General features: G+C 43.2%; 2 protein-coding genes across 2 annotated transcripts in view; one reads left to right on the forward strand and one right to left on the reverse strand.

Moving 5' to 3' along the window:
* Nucleotides 1–5,119: 5,119 nt before the first annotated feature.
* FGFBP3 (fibroblast growth factor binding protein 3) lies at nt 5,120–6,044 on the reverse strand (the record flags this gene model as incomplete). The annotated part of the gene is made up of 1 exon (XM_081104321.1): nt 5,120–6,044. The coding sequence occupies exon 1, from the start codon at nt 5,897–5,899 to the stop codon at nt 5,120–5,122; it is 780 nt and encodes a 259-aa protein (XP_080960447.1). The 5' UTR covers nt 5,900–6,044.
* An 8,291-nt stretch (nt 6,045–14,335) lies between these two features.
* BTAF1 (B-TFIID TATA-box binding protein associated factor 1) overlaps nt 14,336–16,805 on the forward strand; it is a 110,533-nt gene continuing 108,063 nt past the window's right edge. The window contains exon 1 of the mRNA XM_081104322.1: nt 14,336–14,653. Coding sequence (XP_080960448.1) covers nt 14,640–14,653 — 14 coding nt within the window. The 5' untranslated portion in view covers nt 14,336–14,639. The remainder of the gene's footprint in view (nt 14,654–16,805) is intronic.

Raw genomic sequence — 16,805 nt, forward strand, 5'->3', positions numbered from 1 at the left:
CCGAAACCAGTTTGGCTCAGTGGATAGAGCGTCGGCCTGCGGACTGAAGGGTCCCAGGTTCGATTCCAGTCAAGGGCATGTGCCTGGGTTGCGGGCATATCCCCAGTAGGAGATGTGCAGGAGGCAGCTGATCGATGTTTCTCTCTCATCGATGTTTCTAACTCTCTATCTCTCTCCCTTCCTCTCTGTAAAAAATCAATAAAATATATTTAAAAAAAAAAAAAAGAAAGCCATAGAGCTGGGAGGTCAGCTGTCGTCCCCAAGCCTTCAAGACCCAAAACATTCTCTTCTCCTTTCAAGCCGTCCTCATTGAAGATCTCACATACCCCCCTGCTTCCACATTAGGGAGGCAAGCACTGCATATTGCCCTCCTCATCGGATAATTCCCTCTTCAACACCTACACATTTCCTGCTTCTTTCTTTTGACGCCGTTCCCAGCTGAGATGCAGAGTTGCTGACTGCCATTTTGTGTAAGTGCCGCCCTTTAAGGCTGAAAGTCCCTCTGGATGCCCGCGTTGGTCTACTAAAGGAAATGGGAGCACTACGGATAGAGTTATTGCAGGCTTGCAAGGTGCCAGGCACTGTGCTTTTCATGAGCATCTCATTTAACCCTCCCAACAGCCCGACGGGGGAATTACTGTTCCCTTTTCCCTGTTTTACATAGAAGAAGACTGAAGCTCTGAGACAGACACGAAGTAAACTGTCCAAGGTCATGCAGCTTGTTAGTAGTAATACCGAGATTTGAACCCATGCATGTTGGTCTCCTTCACCTAAGCTCTTAGTAGCTTTTAGCTGTAGTATATTTTTGTGATGGTAGAAGGAAAAAGTCCTAGCTCACGCTTCGACCAAACTGAAACATTAGCCTTTTATTAAACAGAGTGCAGTGCTCCAATCTCCCTTTACGGGAGAGCCCGTCATGAGCGGTGCCATTAGCTGACAGGGTCCGGCAGCAGCACCTTCAGAATCCGCCGTGTTCACACCACGGACCTGTTCTTCCTGGGCCATCCTGGAGCACAGATATGTTTATGAGTGCCAAGACAGACTGAGAAGCAGCGGAGGGCGTGGCCCAGGAGTTTCAGGTTTAAACTGTGTCTTTTCTCCCCCGCACCTGTTTCTTGGGTTCCGCCATTCCTTACCTCAAGCTGACATCTCCTAGATTAAGGCTTCCCAGATAACCAGCCCTTCTCTCAGCTTCCATGTCCCTAATCTTTTACATGTAGAAACCCAATTTTTATTGTTGTTGTTAGGTTTTGTTTTCTAATGGTTTCGTGGTGTAATCCTACATTCCAGCTTGTTGAAGGCTGGAACTACATCAGGGTATCCCCGTGCCCTGCCCCTTTCCTTAGCACCAGAGTCCAGGGCATTTGGAACAGCGTCCAACATTATTTGTTTATTGTTTAATTAAACTAATTGACTTTAAACTTTACTCTTCTTCAAGGGAAGGAGAGGTAACATTTATGGGGTGCCTATTATATGTCAAGTATTGTGTGGTGCTGAGTAGTATCCAATGTATCACAGAATTTATTCTCCATGGTAACTCTGGAAGTTAGCCATTATTGTTATTGAACAAGAGGAGAGAGAAACATGGAGAGGCTAAACAACCTTCTCAAAATAACGCAAAGTCAGTGGCAGGTGGAACTAATGTTCAAACCAGCCATGTCTGACTCAAAACCAGTGCTCACCCACATCACAGAACGGCCTCCTCGGGCCAGTACTTGAAGGAGGCAAGTGAGAGGGGTGAGGCTCTTGCCTAGGGTGCAAAATATAAGGCAGTCCCAACAAACTCAGTCATCAAAATAAATATCTTAATGCAATATTTTAAAAATCAAAATTAATGCAAAACAATCGGCGAGGAACAAAGTACTGCATTTTTTAAATAAAGATGGGATCATTATTACTGGTTTTCCTTTTGCCTCAGGCTTCAATAGAGCTTCCCACAGCACCAGCACTGATCCTGCCTTTATTTAAAGTCATAAACTGAGTCATTGAATGAAAGCTTTGTTTTAGAAGATTAATATGTTGGTGGTGTGAAGGACAAACTGAAAAGATAGAGACTTTGAAGGTTTGGAAAATTTTGCCTAGTCAAAATGAGTTAAGAAAAATTCCGCTATTCCCTCTTAGCTCTGTGCTAAATAACTTGGGAAGTACAACCAGAACAAGATGGTCTGATGCTTTTAACAAATTCTCTGTCTTCTGTAGACTGAGCTACAGATGCCTTGCTACTTCTGATGCCCATGCTGGTGCCAGCTCTGACGTTAACCAGGGTGTCTGGCAACTTCCCCTTCACTCCTAATAGCACCCGAGGGGGGAAATTCCCATGTTTCCCATATACATCCGCCTCATTATTTTAGAGATTTTGATCCTGTCTTTTCCCACCTGCACATTTCACCTTCTAGCTTAACCTTCCAAGTCTTTCTATCAGGGGTGGGCAAACTTTTTGACTCGAGGGCCACAATGGGTTCTTAAACTGGACTGGAGGGCTGGAACAAAAGTATGGATGGAGTGTTTGTGTGAACTAATATAAATTCAAAGTAAACATCATTACATAAAAGGGTATGGTCTTTTTTGTTTTGTTTTGTTTTATTCATTTCAAATGGGCCGGATCCGGCCCGCGGGCCGTAGTTTGCCCACGGCTGTTCTAGATGCTCCAGATACAGAAGCCTTCTCAATTTCTCTGGTCATTTTGGTTGTCTTTCTCTAGGTCTTTTCTAACTCCATGATCTTTCTGGGGTTATAACATGTAGTACTACATGTAGCACTTGTTGATTTTCACACATTATCTTCTCTATGAAAAACTATATATAGGTTTCCAGAATGCTGGTAGTGTGCCTTAGGGACCTCAGATTTAACCAAGCCCAACTCCCCTCAATGTACATTTCAGAGATATTGGGACTTAACGAAAGTCACCCAGGATGCTGATGGTAGAATCTGTCCATTTCTCTTCCACTGCAAGCAATTGGCCCCTTGTAGTCTGTCTCCTGTTCCTGAGACAGAGTCTAGTATAGATCTGCTTAAACAGTAAAGCAGCAGAGAAGTAGCGACCTACACAGTGTATCTGGCCTACAGAGTTTGGCCTTTCTCTCTTTCATAGAGGTACGTTCATCAGCCGGCCACAGGACACACAGGAAGGAATGGGCAGTTGTCTTGTATGGAGAGGTAAAACAATGGTTCCAGACAGTGCTGTTTTATTTCAAATACCCTTTTCTGATGACACCCCAACTTTGCCAATCTTTTTGAAGAAAGTATACATTGGTCTGTATTTCTAGGGAATAGTCTGCAGCCACTCTGAGCGTCCTTTCCTTGTCCCAGATGAATTTTATCTGGTGGTCATTGTTACTCAAATGTGATCTCATAAACCTGGCCTGAAACTGTGTGCAATCTGAGTATTTTTGCCAATTGTATGAATACAAGAATGTACAGAATCGGTAAAAGATCGTTTGTTTACATTTCCTAGAGGCCAGACAGAGAGGGAAAAGTTCAAGAGATGTTCGGTATCTGTAAGATTGCCGTATTGACCATGATTTTAAAGGGGAGGAGGTAAGAAATACAGAAGGTTGGTAAAACCTTATACAGAGGGGCCTTGACTTAGGAGTTTAATTCGTTGCGAGACAGAGCTTGTTAAGGAGCTGGTTAAGGAGCTCATTAACTTAAATTACTCTGTCAACTCAATGCAAAAAATCAGCCGAGAGACAGCTGGTATCTCAAAAAACTCATTAGTCGGGACACTCGTAAGTCAAGGCCCCACTGTATTGGGCAGTGGCTTAAATGTCTAATGGCTTAGGCCTGTAACACGAATGAAGTCGATTGATAAGATGTGCAGGAGCAGTGGAGAATTCCAGAAAACATGCCTATTCTAAAGGGGCAGCCAACGGTAGGTGTCAGCCAATTGTTGCCATGCAGGACGGTAGGTCCAATGTTTCTAGATCTGATTTTTCAAGACAATTCAAAAATCTGGATTTTTAATGAAATTACCTAATTTTTAAGTGCTGGCAACACATTCAATGTGGGAGGGAGGAAAAAAGAGAGGAAACATGAAAGTGAACCAACCACACGCAGGCCAAATGGACAGTTTGTGACTCTTGACTTATAGGCTTCTTTCTTGTCTTTCCCAACAATTGAAGATAAGTTTAGCAGCCTACTTCAAGATAAACTCAGAACTAGATCAAATGCAGTCAGAATTTCCATTGCCCTGTCAGTTTTTTAAATCTATCCACACAGTTTTTATTGGGCACCTAACATGTGCAAAGTCTCTCATTACATCTTATTTAAGATGAAATATGTTAACAATTACATGAAACAGAAATACAGCTTCCACAATGATCCAAAAGACTCTGAGATACATACTTACATTTTAGCTGGTTTTTAAAAATATGGTCAACTATAAAATATTATTTTTTTAAAACCTACTGGAGCCCTCAATTTCTACAATTCACTTCTGAATTTAGAAGGGTAATGGGAAAGTTTCAGAACATGAGGCATCACTGTTTAAAAGTAGCACTTCTAAAATCATTCATTCGAGTCCATTTTGACCAATGAATGGCTTCTATCCCTGCAGACGTCATCTATATTACCAAGCAGCGTCCAAGTTACTATTAATTCGGAAAGAGAAAAAAGTTGGAAACCCTGTCGGCTGATTAGGTGAGAAGACATTATACAGGTCCACTTGGCTCAAGCTATCAGTTGTTCGTGATTACATTTTAATATGTGCGCTAAACAGTACACATTGTATCAGCTTCCCGCGTGAGAGTCACATCACTTTAGTCACTTTCCCCCCTTATTATTTTTTTCAGTCTCTCTGTACCCATATCTCTCCCCCAAGTCTACAGTTTTTACACATTTAAGGTATGCCTACTTCTGTTTCCACTATTTCTTCTGGTCTTAATCAGGGTGGAGACTCTTCAAATTGGTTAAACTTCTCTGCTGTCTCAGAGATTGTCCATATCCCCTTACATTACACTCTCAGCCCAAGCCCCCACCCCCACCTCCATTCTAGAACCTGGACTCCTCCCCACTCTCTATCCCGTACCTCCGGACCTAAGGTGCCCTTCGCCTCCTTCTCCAGCTGAGCGCCCTCTCCCCCGACCCCCAAACCCCCATATCTCTTCCCAGGCCGGCACCCTCAGCCGTTCCAAAAGCTAACAAAGAAGTTGCAGAGGGAGTGCCACTTCTCGGCACAGTAGGTCTCCGCGAACTTCGCGTTCCCGTCCAGCCCGTCGGGATCCGGCCCTGTCCCCAGGGGCCGCTCCTCGTCTGGGTCCGAGGCCGCCTTCCTCTTGCCCCCTTTCGTCTTCTTCTCCGAGGGCTTCCCTTCGGGGCGCGCGCGCAGGGGAGGCGGGACGCTGGCGGCGGGGCCGATCGCGGGCTCCCGGGTCCGCCCCCGGTTCCTGGCCCGGGGTTTGGGATCCGGGGGGAAGCCGGCCGCAGTGGGGCGGGCGGGCGGGGGCGCGTGGGACACCAGGCGCAGCTCGGCGCCCTGGCCCTTCCTGCCGGCGCACAGGCGGGCTCGGAGCGGCGCGGGGTCCTGGCAGGGCCGCCGCTTCCTGCGCAGCCGGCCCAGCACTTGCTTCCAGTAGCGCGCGCCGCGGGCGGCGTAGGCGGCGCAGCGCCCGGGCTCCCCGCGGTAGGCGCACCGGCGGCGCTCGCCGTCCGGGCCCTGGCAGCGCAGCCACAGCTCGCTGCCCGCCGCCGGCCCTGGAGCGGACAGCAGGAGCTGCCAGCTGCACGCGTGGCGCTCGGGGCTGATGAAGCGGCCGGTGGAGCCGCCCACGGCACCCCGGGCTGCCTCTGGGGCGCTGCCTGCCGCCCCCGGGTCCCTCCGGGCGGCCGCGAGGAGGCAGCCACCCAGCAGCAGCAGCAGCAGCAGCAGCAAGAGTGTTGCTCGCAGCCTCAGAGGACTCATGGCTCAGGTCGGCTCTTCCGGGACCCCTGGGTGCTTCAGTGGTGGCAGGGCCAGGACAGCAGCATCCCTGCGACCTGGGGACAGAGGCAGAGGCTGAACCCCCGCGCAGTCCTTGGCCCCAGCACCGACACCTGCGAAATCCCTCTCCCCAGGCTTTCTGGGCGCTTGTTGCCAGTGGGCCACAGCAGCAGCCCCCCTGAAAAGTTCTTCTGGGAAAAAATAGTTTACTGTCTAAATAATCATTTTTAAATAAAATGTTAAACCCCGTGCAAACACGGAAGCAAAGCAATGCCTGATAACTACCACCTCCACAGCCTCCCTTCTCCACATCCAATAAGCAATCCCCCCAAAGCATGTCAGGCTATTCCCCAGGAGCTTACCGAGTTCTAGCAGCGGTAGCGGAGCCCTATTAGGGTAAAGGGAATGACTGTAGAAGAGAGGTCTGTTTCAGCCAACTCCCAGTGAACGAACGTTAATGGGACGGAAGGGGTCTCTCCCACTGTGCCCCTCCCAGACTCCTTTCACACTGGGAGATTTCCCACCACCAGCCCAATACACACACACACACACACACACACACACACACACACACACACGATAGAAGTGGCACTGTAGCATGAATATAAATCGTATATTTAGCTTCCAGTGTTTAAAATAATCATGTGAATTTTAACAAGTAATTCTTTTCTTTTCTTTAACATATTTAATCATCTGAACAGAAAAGTTAAATAGAAAGACCTAAGTTTTAACAGTCAAACAATAAAATTAAACAAAGCAATATTCTAAACCAGGCACTACTTACATACTTACACTCTTTTTTATATCATTCTGACTTCAATATTTTCACTCATTTCCAATAGTATTTCTTATCACAATAATTTAATCCTAATAATTGTTACTACTAATAAAATATATTCTAGTTTATTAATGTACCACAGAGTCCAGCAGTTCACCCAGGGGTGGACATTTAAGCTTTGGATTATTTTTAGGTACTATAAATCAGTTATAAACTGCTTACCAAAATAGAAGATTAAAAAATAATAATTTATTTGGATTATAGTTGCAAGGTAATATTACTAATTCAAATGCTATTATCTTTAAGAATTGAAATGTTCTTGAATCTTGAAATTTTTATATTTAAACAAAGCTAAAATATACATCAGGATATCATCATTTAAAAAACGATTTCAGGCCGAAACCAGTTTGGCTCAGTGGATAGAGCGTCGCCCTGCGGACTGAAAGGTCCCAGGTTCGATTCAGGTTAAGGGCATGTACCTGGGTTGCGGGCACATCCCCAGCGGGAGATGTGCAGGAGGCAGCTGATCGATGTTTCTCTCTCATCGATGTTTCTGACTCTCTATCTCTCTCCCTTCCTCTCTGTAAAAAATCAATAAAATATATTTTTTAAAAAAAACGATTTCAGCAATAAATGTGATTTTTTTAAATTTTAAGAGTTTACACTTTTTACTATAATTGTTTTACACATGTATTTTTCTAAATACTTCCCCAAGATGTCAAGAAATCCATCTTGCAGACAGTATTTTCTTTTCTTTTCTTTTTTTAAAAATATATTTTATTGATTTTTTAGAGAGGAAGGGAGAGGGAGAGAGAGAGTTAGAAACATCGATGAGAGAGAAACATCGATTCAGCTGCCTCCTGCACACTCCCCACTGGGGATGTGCCCGCAACCAAGGTACATGCCCTTGACCGGAATCGAACCTGGGACCCTTCAGTCTGCAGGCCGGCGCTCTATCTACTGAGCCAAACCGGTTAGGGCCAGACAGTATTTTCTATTACTGAACTCCTATTGGTGGTGTATTTGAACAGTTATAATTTGAGTACTACTATAAAAAGCAAAATATTTTAAATTAGAAGAATGTACTTAAATATGTGTTAGCATATATTAAATATACAATAGTGTATATTGACCTAAGAAAGGAAGTTGTTGTGTTTTGTGTGTGTGTGTGTGTGTGTTGTTTTTTTACCACTCTGGTGATACCAGAGAGATGAAATCATTTACCTAAGGTCACACATCATTGAGTGTTAAAGCCAAAAGCCACCTGACTTTCAATGACCAATAATTTTTACATTTCAGCTTCGTATTACTACAATCAATATCAAAGTTAGTTGTGTCTTAATTACACCAATTTGATTTATTATGAAAAGCAATTAGTACCAATGAAGTTTAAAATATTCACATAAGTTTCATAAACAAGAATAGCTTCTTAATAACACCTGGGAGATGAAAACCTTTCCCAGAAAACCATGTTTGTATGATTAAAGTACTGAGGAGTAGTTAGTTACAAGCTTCTGTTAGTTGCTCTGGCATTACTGCTATCAGCTACTGAGCCAACTGGAATAGTTTCTCAGCTAAAGAGTGACATCTTGTGAAATTCTGCTCTAATTACAATGAAAACGTTTATTATCTGAAGAGTCGTATTACACATTCCAGAGACCATGCTTTCTGTCAGAGACATCGTTCCCAATGTAAGGACACAGCTATGTGCTGTGCCACGTCAGAAGGGGGCACTTCTTATCTGAAGTTACTTTTTATAAATTCTGTAAAATATACATCACACAAAATTAACCATTTAAACTATATTTTAGGTGTACTGTTCTGTGGCATGAGGTACATGCACACTGTTGTGCAACCATCACCATCATTCATCTCCAGAATGTTTTTCAGCTTCCAAAATGGAAATTATACTCATTAAATAATAATGCATTCCTCTCTCCCTCCACCTCCTGGCAATCACCTTTCTACTCCTGTCTTTATGAATTTGACTGCTCTAGGGAGCTCACATAAGTGGAATCATACAGAATTTGTCCTTTTGTGACTGGTTTATTTCACTTAACATAATGCCTTTAAGGCTCATCCATGGTATAGCATGTGTTGGAATTTCCTTCCTTTTTAAAACAATAATATTCCATTGTATATATGTACACATTTTGCTTATCCATTCACTTGTCAATGGATTCCTGGGTTGCTTCCCCATTTTGGCTACTGTGAGTAATGGTCCTATGAACATGGGTATATAAATATCTTTGAGTTATTGATTTCAATTGTTTTGGGGTATATACTGGTACCCAGAAGTGGAATTACTGGATCATGTGGTACTTCTGTTTCTGACTTTTTGAGGAACCTACATACTGGCTTTCCCAGAGCGGCTCACCTTTTTACGTTCCCACCAATAGTGCACAAGGATTCAAATTTCTCCATATCCTTATCTATACTTGCTATTTACTGTTTGTTTGATTAATTGCTTATTTTCGTTTTTATAATAATGGGTGTCAAGTGGCATCACTGTAGTTTTGATTTGCAATGCTGTAATTAGTGTTGTTGAGCATCTTTACAAGTGTTTATTGGCCATCTTATATCTTCCTTGTAGAAATGTCTATTCAAGTCCTTTGCCCATTTTAAAATTAGGTTGTAACCGAAACCGGTTTGGCTCAGTGGATGGAGCGTCGGCCTGTGGACTGAAGGGTCCCAGGTTCGACTCCGGTCAAGGGCATGTACCTGGGTTGCAGGCACATCCCCGGTGGGGGATGTGCAGGAGGCGGCTGATGGATGTTTCTCTCTCATCGATGTTTCTGACTCTCTATCTCTCTCCCTTCCTCTCTGTAAAAAATCAATAAAAATATATTTTAAAAAAATTAAAAAAAAATAAAATTAGGTTGTTTTGTTGTTGTTGAGTTGTAGGAGTTCTTTATGTATTCTGGATATAGATACACATCTATGTAGCAAAATGGTAACATGGACAGGTAGTTTACACACAAACTCCTTTCTAAAACATTTTATTGATTTCAGAGAGGAAGGGAGAGGGAGAGAGAGAAACATCTATGATGAGAGAGGATTATCAATTGGCTGTCTCCTGCACGGCTTCTACTGGGGATCAAGCCCACAACCCGGGCATGTGCCCCTGACCAGAATCAAACCTGTGACCTTTCAGTCCACAGGCCGACACTCCATCCACTAAGCCAAACTGGCCAGGGCACAAACTTCTTAATAAATTATTTCTGGGAAGGTAAGGAGGAGTAAGGGATTAGAGAGAAATATAAGACCCCAATTACACATTCAATTTCTTGTAAATGTATCCGTATATGGTAAAATATTAGCATTTGTTAAATCTGGTGGGTAAGTACATGCATAGATTTTATTCTCTATATTTTCTGTATGTTTAATATAATTCATAATTCAAAAATACAAATAGTATTGCTTTGTAAATATAGTTTTTGAACTTATAGAAATTGTATGATATTGTACATATTGTTCTGTACCTTGCTTATTTTACTCAACTTACAGTTTTGCGGTTCATCCATATTGGCATATATAGATCTAGTTAATTTAGTTTAACTACTGCTGTTGGTATTCCATCGTATGCTATATTACATTTAATTTCTCCATCATTCTCGAGATGGACATTTAGGCCATTTCTAGGTTGCTAGCTGATAAACAGTGCTGCAGTGAACACTCGTGTAGAGATTTTGTGTACAGAGTTTCCCCTAGAGCAGTGGTCTTTACACTGGAGTATATGTACCCCTGGGGATACCCAAAAACTTTTCAAGAAGTGTGTAGGCCTGAGTAGACTTTTAAACACTCAATTTCAAGATCCTCAGCCTGAATGTGCCTATGTTTATTTCAACCATGGGCCTGGGGTTAGGATATTAGGCTGGTTCTCTTTTTCCCCTCCTTTCACAACTAACCTCTTATTTGACTACAGGAAGGCAGAGTTTGTATCCATATAAAATCTCATTTGGGATTTTATATATAAAATTTAATATACATACTTTTTATGTTGTTTTTATTTTTAAAATTTCAGTTAATCCATCTAAAATTTATTTTGTGGCTAGCATGAGACAACAATATATCTGTAGATGTAATAACTTTGATGTAAACCTCTAAATAATTTAACTGGATAATTTATACTTTTATATATTCATATCAAAGGTCTTTTGAGCATATGAGAAAAGGCTGAAGTTAGTGGATGTATCATTCCACTATCTTCCCAGAATTCCCTGCAGTTTTAGTGGCCAAATGACACTGTTCTGGCCAATGAGATATTAAGTCTGGGAAGATTTTTGCTTTCTTGAGACAAGCACTGCCTCTTATTCCTTCCTTTTCCTTCTTTCTCCTGGATGTATGATGCCTGGAGGTGGAGCAACCTTCTTTCCAACTCTCACAGTAGAGCTTATCTCACGGGAAGCTGAATCTGTCTCATGGTTGGTCTAAGGAAAATTCCATCCCCATTACCAATGGTTGGTTTAGTTATCTGTGTGTGACCCGACTCTGTACTCTTGGTTGCTAAGTGGTTAGTATCAGCCTGTGCACCAAAGGGTCTTGGGTTCGATTCCCCGTTAAGGGCATGTAGCTGGGTTGCAGGTTCAATCCCTGGCCTCTGTTGGGGTGCATGCAGTAGGCAACCAATAGATGTGTCTCTCTCACATCAATGTTTCTCTCCCTCCATTTCTCCCTTCCATTTTCTCTAAAAATCACTGGAAAAATATCCTTGGATGAGGATTAATAATAATAAAATAATAATAGCTACTTATTTAGCATTTAATATTTGTGTTTCATGTATACACTCATTTAATCCTTACAACTTTACATGTACCTTAAAAGTACGGTACATGGTTCATTATTTACAATTCTGAAATTGAAAAAGGTCTGAAAACCATACTTTAAAAAAATTCATTTGGAAGCAAAACCTCATCTGAACTGGCATGTAGCTATTTACAGTCTTTTATTTATTCCTCTTAGTATGCCTATTAATACATTTTGCTGCAGAACTAGAAATGTATTTGATTATAAGGTGCTGCCCTAGAAGCTGTTGGGGTGTGACATAAAAAGGCATGTATATTGGATAACTTCTCAAAACTGAAAGAATTCTAAATTTAAGAAACCATCTGGCAGGGGTTTCAGGTAAGGGTGGTGGACCAGTGCTATTATTATCCCCATTTCACAGCTGAGAAAATTGAGACATAGTTAAGTCACTTGTTCAAGGTCGAATAGTTAACACAAAGAATAACCAATGTAATGAATAATATCTTTAGTTTTTATTACAATAAACATCATGTTCATTATCTCAGTTAATCTTGATCACAACCCTCTGAGGTACTATTATTTTTATTTCTCAGATGAAGAAACTGACGCTTAGAAAGGTTATATAACTCTCCTGGGCACACAGCTGGTAAGTGTGGTGAGGAATGACTTAAAAACAACTTAGTCTGACAGCAATATATTTGGTTATCATGCTATCCCTTACAAACCTATCATATTAGTCCTTTCCTCTCTTCTAAATGTCCTTTATAACTACATGTCTAATTACCTCTTGGATATTACAGTAAGATTTTTTTTTAAATATATTTTTATTGATTTTCTACAGAGAGGAAGGGAGAGAGATAGTCAGAAACATCGATGACAGAGAAACATCGATCAGCCGCCTCCTGCACATCTTCCACCGGGGATGTGCCCGCAACCCAGGTGCATGCCCTTGACCGGAATCGAACCTGGGGCCCTTCAGTGCGCAGGCCGACGCTCTATCCACTGAGCCAAACAGGTGTCGGCGAGAGTAAGATTTTTAACCTGTATACCAGATCATTTTACTCACATGCTTAAAACCCTCTATAACTTTTTACTGCATTTAGAGTGGAATCCCAATTCCTTACACTGGCCCTTTTCTACCTCTCCCAGCTCATCTCCCAACACGGCAGACTTCTCTTAGGCTTTTGCACTTAGTGTATCCTCCACCTGGAAGGCTCCCCAGGTTCTCACACTGCTGGCTCCCTTTTGTCATTTGGGCCTCACCTCAAGTGACTCCTCAATTATTCCTAATTACCCAGTTTATAGTCTCTAACCATCCTCTCTAGCTCATCATTCTGTTTTACATAACATGTAAACATGGTATTTTCTTATTTATCTGTTTTCTCTTTTTCCTAGAATATAACTTCAACCAGAGTGGGCACCTTGTCTGTTCTGGTTTCTTTTGAAGTCACAATTTCCAGTACAGAGTTTAGCAAGGGGGTACGTACTTAATTTTGGTTGAATAAATGAATGTACATAGTACAACCAGTAAATAGCATCTGCTGGTTTGTCGTAGGAGATAAATTTGTGAATGCAGGTGGGAGGAGACTGTGAAATGTGAAGATATTTGAACATCAGCTTAATCAGATTTAATAGCATAGAAGTGCCTAGCAGAGGTCTGACACTGAATAGGTGCCAAATAAATACTTGATGAATGAATAAATAATTGATGAATGAACAGTAAATATTATTACTAGCTTGGATCTTTAGTAAATTACTTAAAACATTCTGGGCTTAGTTTCCTCGCCCATAAAGTGAAGATTAAAACTTACTTTACAGGTCAAGCCTACGAATTATATGAGAGAATGCGTACCACGTGCCTACCATATAGCAGGTACTTAAGCTAGTTTCTGTCCCCTTACATTTACGTATATACTACTTTATTGTTTACAAAGCTCTTGGAAGCTCTTCTAGATGCATGACCTCATTTTACTTCCATACCTTCTATAGTACTTCTCATTAGCCTCATTTTATAGTTGAAAAACAGACTCAGGGCTTGAGACATAGCCCTCTTCGGGTCATGAGACGCCAATGTACAAGTTTTACAAGCAGAGGAGTGACACAATAAAAACAGTGGGGTTTTTTTGAAGATTAATCTTAGTGGCCTGGAAGATGAGCTCGGCAGAAGATGATGGAGAAATATTACGTTGACTACTTTCATAAAAATCAAGTTTATGCTGATAAGGGCCTGCACCAGGTGACTGGATAACATTTAAAAACCCAATGAATTAAGCGACTGAATAACCAGATAAACCTGACCCTTCCCACTCCCTGCCCCCCCCCCCCCCCCCAAAAAAAAGAAAAGTCTGGGAGTTTTCACATCTGGTTGAGAAAATGATGGCACCATCACCATTAAACAATTGGGAAGTCAAACTTGGCAAAATAGTTGCCTTTTTAAAAGACCTTCCCTCTAATACCTATGCAGAACTTCTGGCAAATAGGGCAAACGTGCGCGCCGTGTCTTAAGTGCCACCGCAAATCTGTCTTCATTTTTCCCCTCCCACTGGCTTCCCCACCTGGACTAGAGCCCTGAGGTCCTGCGCGATTGCTTTCGCTACAAGCAGTTCGGTGGGATGAGGATGGGGCGGTAAGGAAGTAGAAACTAAGTTTTTGAACTTCCGGAACTACGGTTAAATCGCCTTTTTTTCCTTCTCTGAAAAATAAATGAGAGGCCCCACATTCCTTCGCCCCGCCTCGTTTTAAAATTAAACGACCCTCTCCAGGTGAGCACGAAGAGCTTGCCTCCGCCCTTTTTAAACGCTCGCTGCCAGGGCCAAGCTGCTGACACTGCTCGCCCTCTCCCAGGAGCGGAGCCCCTCGCGGGGAGCTGACGTCACTTCCGGCGCGCTGACGCTCAGTCCGGCGTGCGGACGCCTGCGTCAGCAGAGAGCGGGGCTGGGGGCACCGGGTTTGAAGTCGTGCGGGTTGGAGGACTGCCGCCTCCGCTGTGTCAGACCCCTGCTCCCGGGCCGCTGCGGGGACGAGCGTCGGTAGGCGGGGGGCAGATGCCCGAGAGCCCGCGCCCGGACGCCCCGCGCCGCGCCAGCCGCTCCCCTCTGCCCCGCGGTCTGGGCCTGTGCCGCGCTGCTCTCGGGAAACTAGCGCCTCGGCGGCGCGGCGCCCAGCTCGCGGGGAACCTCGAACCGCCGGCGCCCGGCCATGGCCGTCTCCAGGTGGGTCTCGCTCCGGACCAGCCGGCGGGGAGGCGGCCCCCGCCGGCCAGCCCCCGTCTCCAGTCCGCGGCCGCCTCCTAGAAGGGAGCGGTTCCCGTTGTCACTGGGCTCGGGCGCCTTCTTCCACGGACCACGGAGTTCGCCCCTCTGTCTGCGGGGCTTTGGGCGCGGGTTCCTCCTCGTGAATGGTTCAAAACATGTTTTTTTTGTGTGTGTGTGCGTGTGTATGTAATTGACTTATTGCCACGATAGAGCTTGCTTTTCTCGTTCCTCGCCGCATTTCTCATGTCTGGTTTCTCTTCCCTCTTTCAGTTCGAGGAGAGCTTTTTATCTCCGTGTTTTAAGGCTGCTCCCTAACCTCCATTTCACGGGAAAACTTGGTAGGAACGCTCCGGGATGGGGCAATTAGAGTACCAGGATCTAAGCGAGCTGCTAGTTACGTGAACATTTTATAGTTACGGCTTTAGAGATAAGTTTTGTTTTTTTTTCCCCCTGAGGACTTTTTTTTTTTTTTTAAACGTTACAGTAGAATTTACCTTCTGTGTAGTAGTACACATTCAGTCGTCAGCGTGGTAATCTTGGGCAAATGATCGTATTAGTACCGTTTTCCTTAACTAAAGCGCGAAAGGCATATCACAGATCTGAAATTATTTAAAAATGGGTGTTGCCTGTCAACAGGACCGCCTAGGGGAAACCAACATATTTGCATGCCTTTCCTGCAGCACGGCAGGATGGTGGGGAAACTTTCCGTCGGATGTTTGATTGTAGTGGGTCTGTGTACATGTGAGTAGGGGACAGCCCCTGGGACGACAACTAGAAGGAGTTAGCCAGTTTCTTAGAGTTCATGAAGCCCGTTTTCATGAGAATTGGGTCCTTCTACCACATAGACCAGCGGTTCTCAACCTGTGGGTCGCGACCCCCTTGGGTCGCCTAAGACCATCGGAAAACACATATATAATTACATATTGTTTTTGTGATTAATCACGATGCTTTAATTATGTTCAATTTGTAACAATGAAATTGGGGGTCACCACAACATGAGGAACTGTGTTAAAGGGTCGCGGCATTGGGAAGGTTGAGAACCACTGACATAAACGGAAGGAAAAATGATAGTTGAGAAAACGAGTCGTTTTCATTATTCTTTTGCATAATTAATTGAACATGGTCCTTGAACACACACTGTGCTCCAGCTGTATCTGTTTTCCAAGAGAAAGGATCACCCATCCCTCACAGACTCCCCAGGTAACTGATGAAATCGTGTGTGGGAGAAGCCCCAGGGGAGTTGGGTGAAGAGGGTTGCTAGGTACCTGGAGTTATGGGGCATCTACTTTGTATTTCATCGATTAACTGAACTCATTCAGTGTGAGGAAGTTCTTATTTTGTGATACATAAAACTGCCTTGAGAACACAAGCGGTACTTTGGATTTTTGCAAATGCAGAACGTTACAAGACTGTGCAAGTTCTCACCTTTTTAATGTGTTACCTTCCATATAAATACATACATATGTGCATTATAAATACATTGATACATAAACTTGGTATGATATTTGTCTCCCAGGTGATAACAGTATGTAAGGGAATGAGTTGTTCTTTAAGTTCCTTTCTTAGAGCTAAGTGTATTTTCGCAGTATTGGATATGGTTTTATAGAGTCAAAATGAAAGTGATTAAAAAAGAGACTCATCTGCTTGACCAGAAGGTTAGGGCACCTACATTTCTGAAGGAATGAGTGGGTTTCAAGAGAGACTGCCTTTTGTCCCTGACGTTGGATTTCAGCGGGTAGTGCCTCACTCCCCCACCCCAGGAGATTCTTTCCTATTCATCTTGTCAAAATTCTATTAAATTCTACTTTTTAAAAAGCCTGTCATGGTTTTATGAAAGAGCTACTCCTGTGCTTATTTTTGTAATATAATAGGTTAAAAGAAAACACTTTTGAGACTCTTGTGTTTTGGGGATACTGTCAGTTCTTGCCTTTTTCATCTGCAGAGTCACTCTAAATTGCAAACTTGAATTTCAAGCTGGCCTTCTCCATGCACTAAGCAAAGTTTCTCTATTAACTAATTATCTTTTTTCTCCTGTTACTGTATGCATGTGAAATATGGACTCATTTTAATCTTATTTCATACAGAGTAGGTGGAAGATAGTTCAAGAGAT

This window comes from Myotis nattereri (genome assembly GCF_964212035.1).
Source record: "Myotis nattereri genome assembly, chromosome: 13".
Taxonomy (NCBI): Eukaryota; Metazoa; Chordata; class Mammalia; order Chiroptera; family Vespertilionidae; genus Myotis; species Myotis nattereri.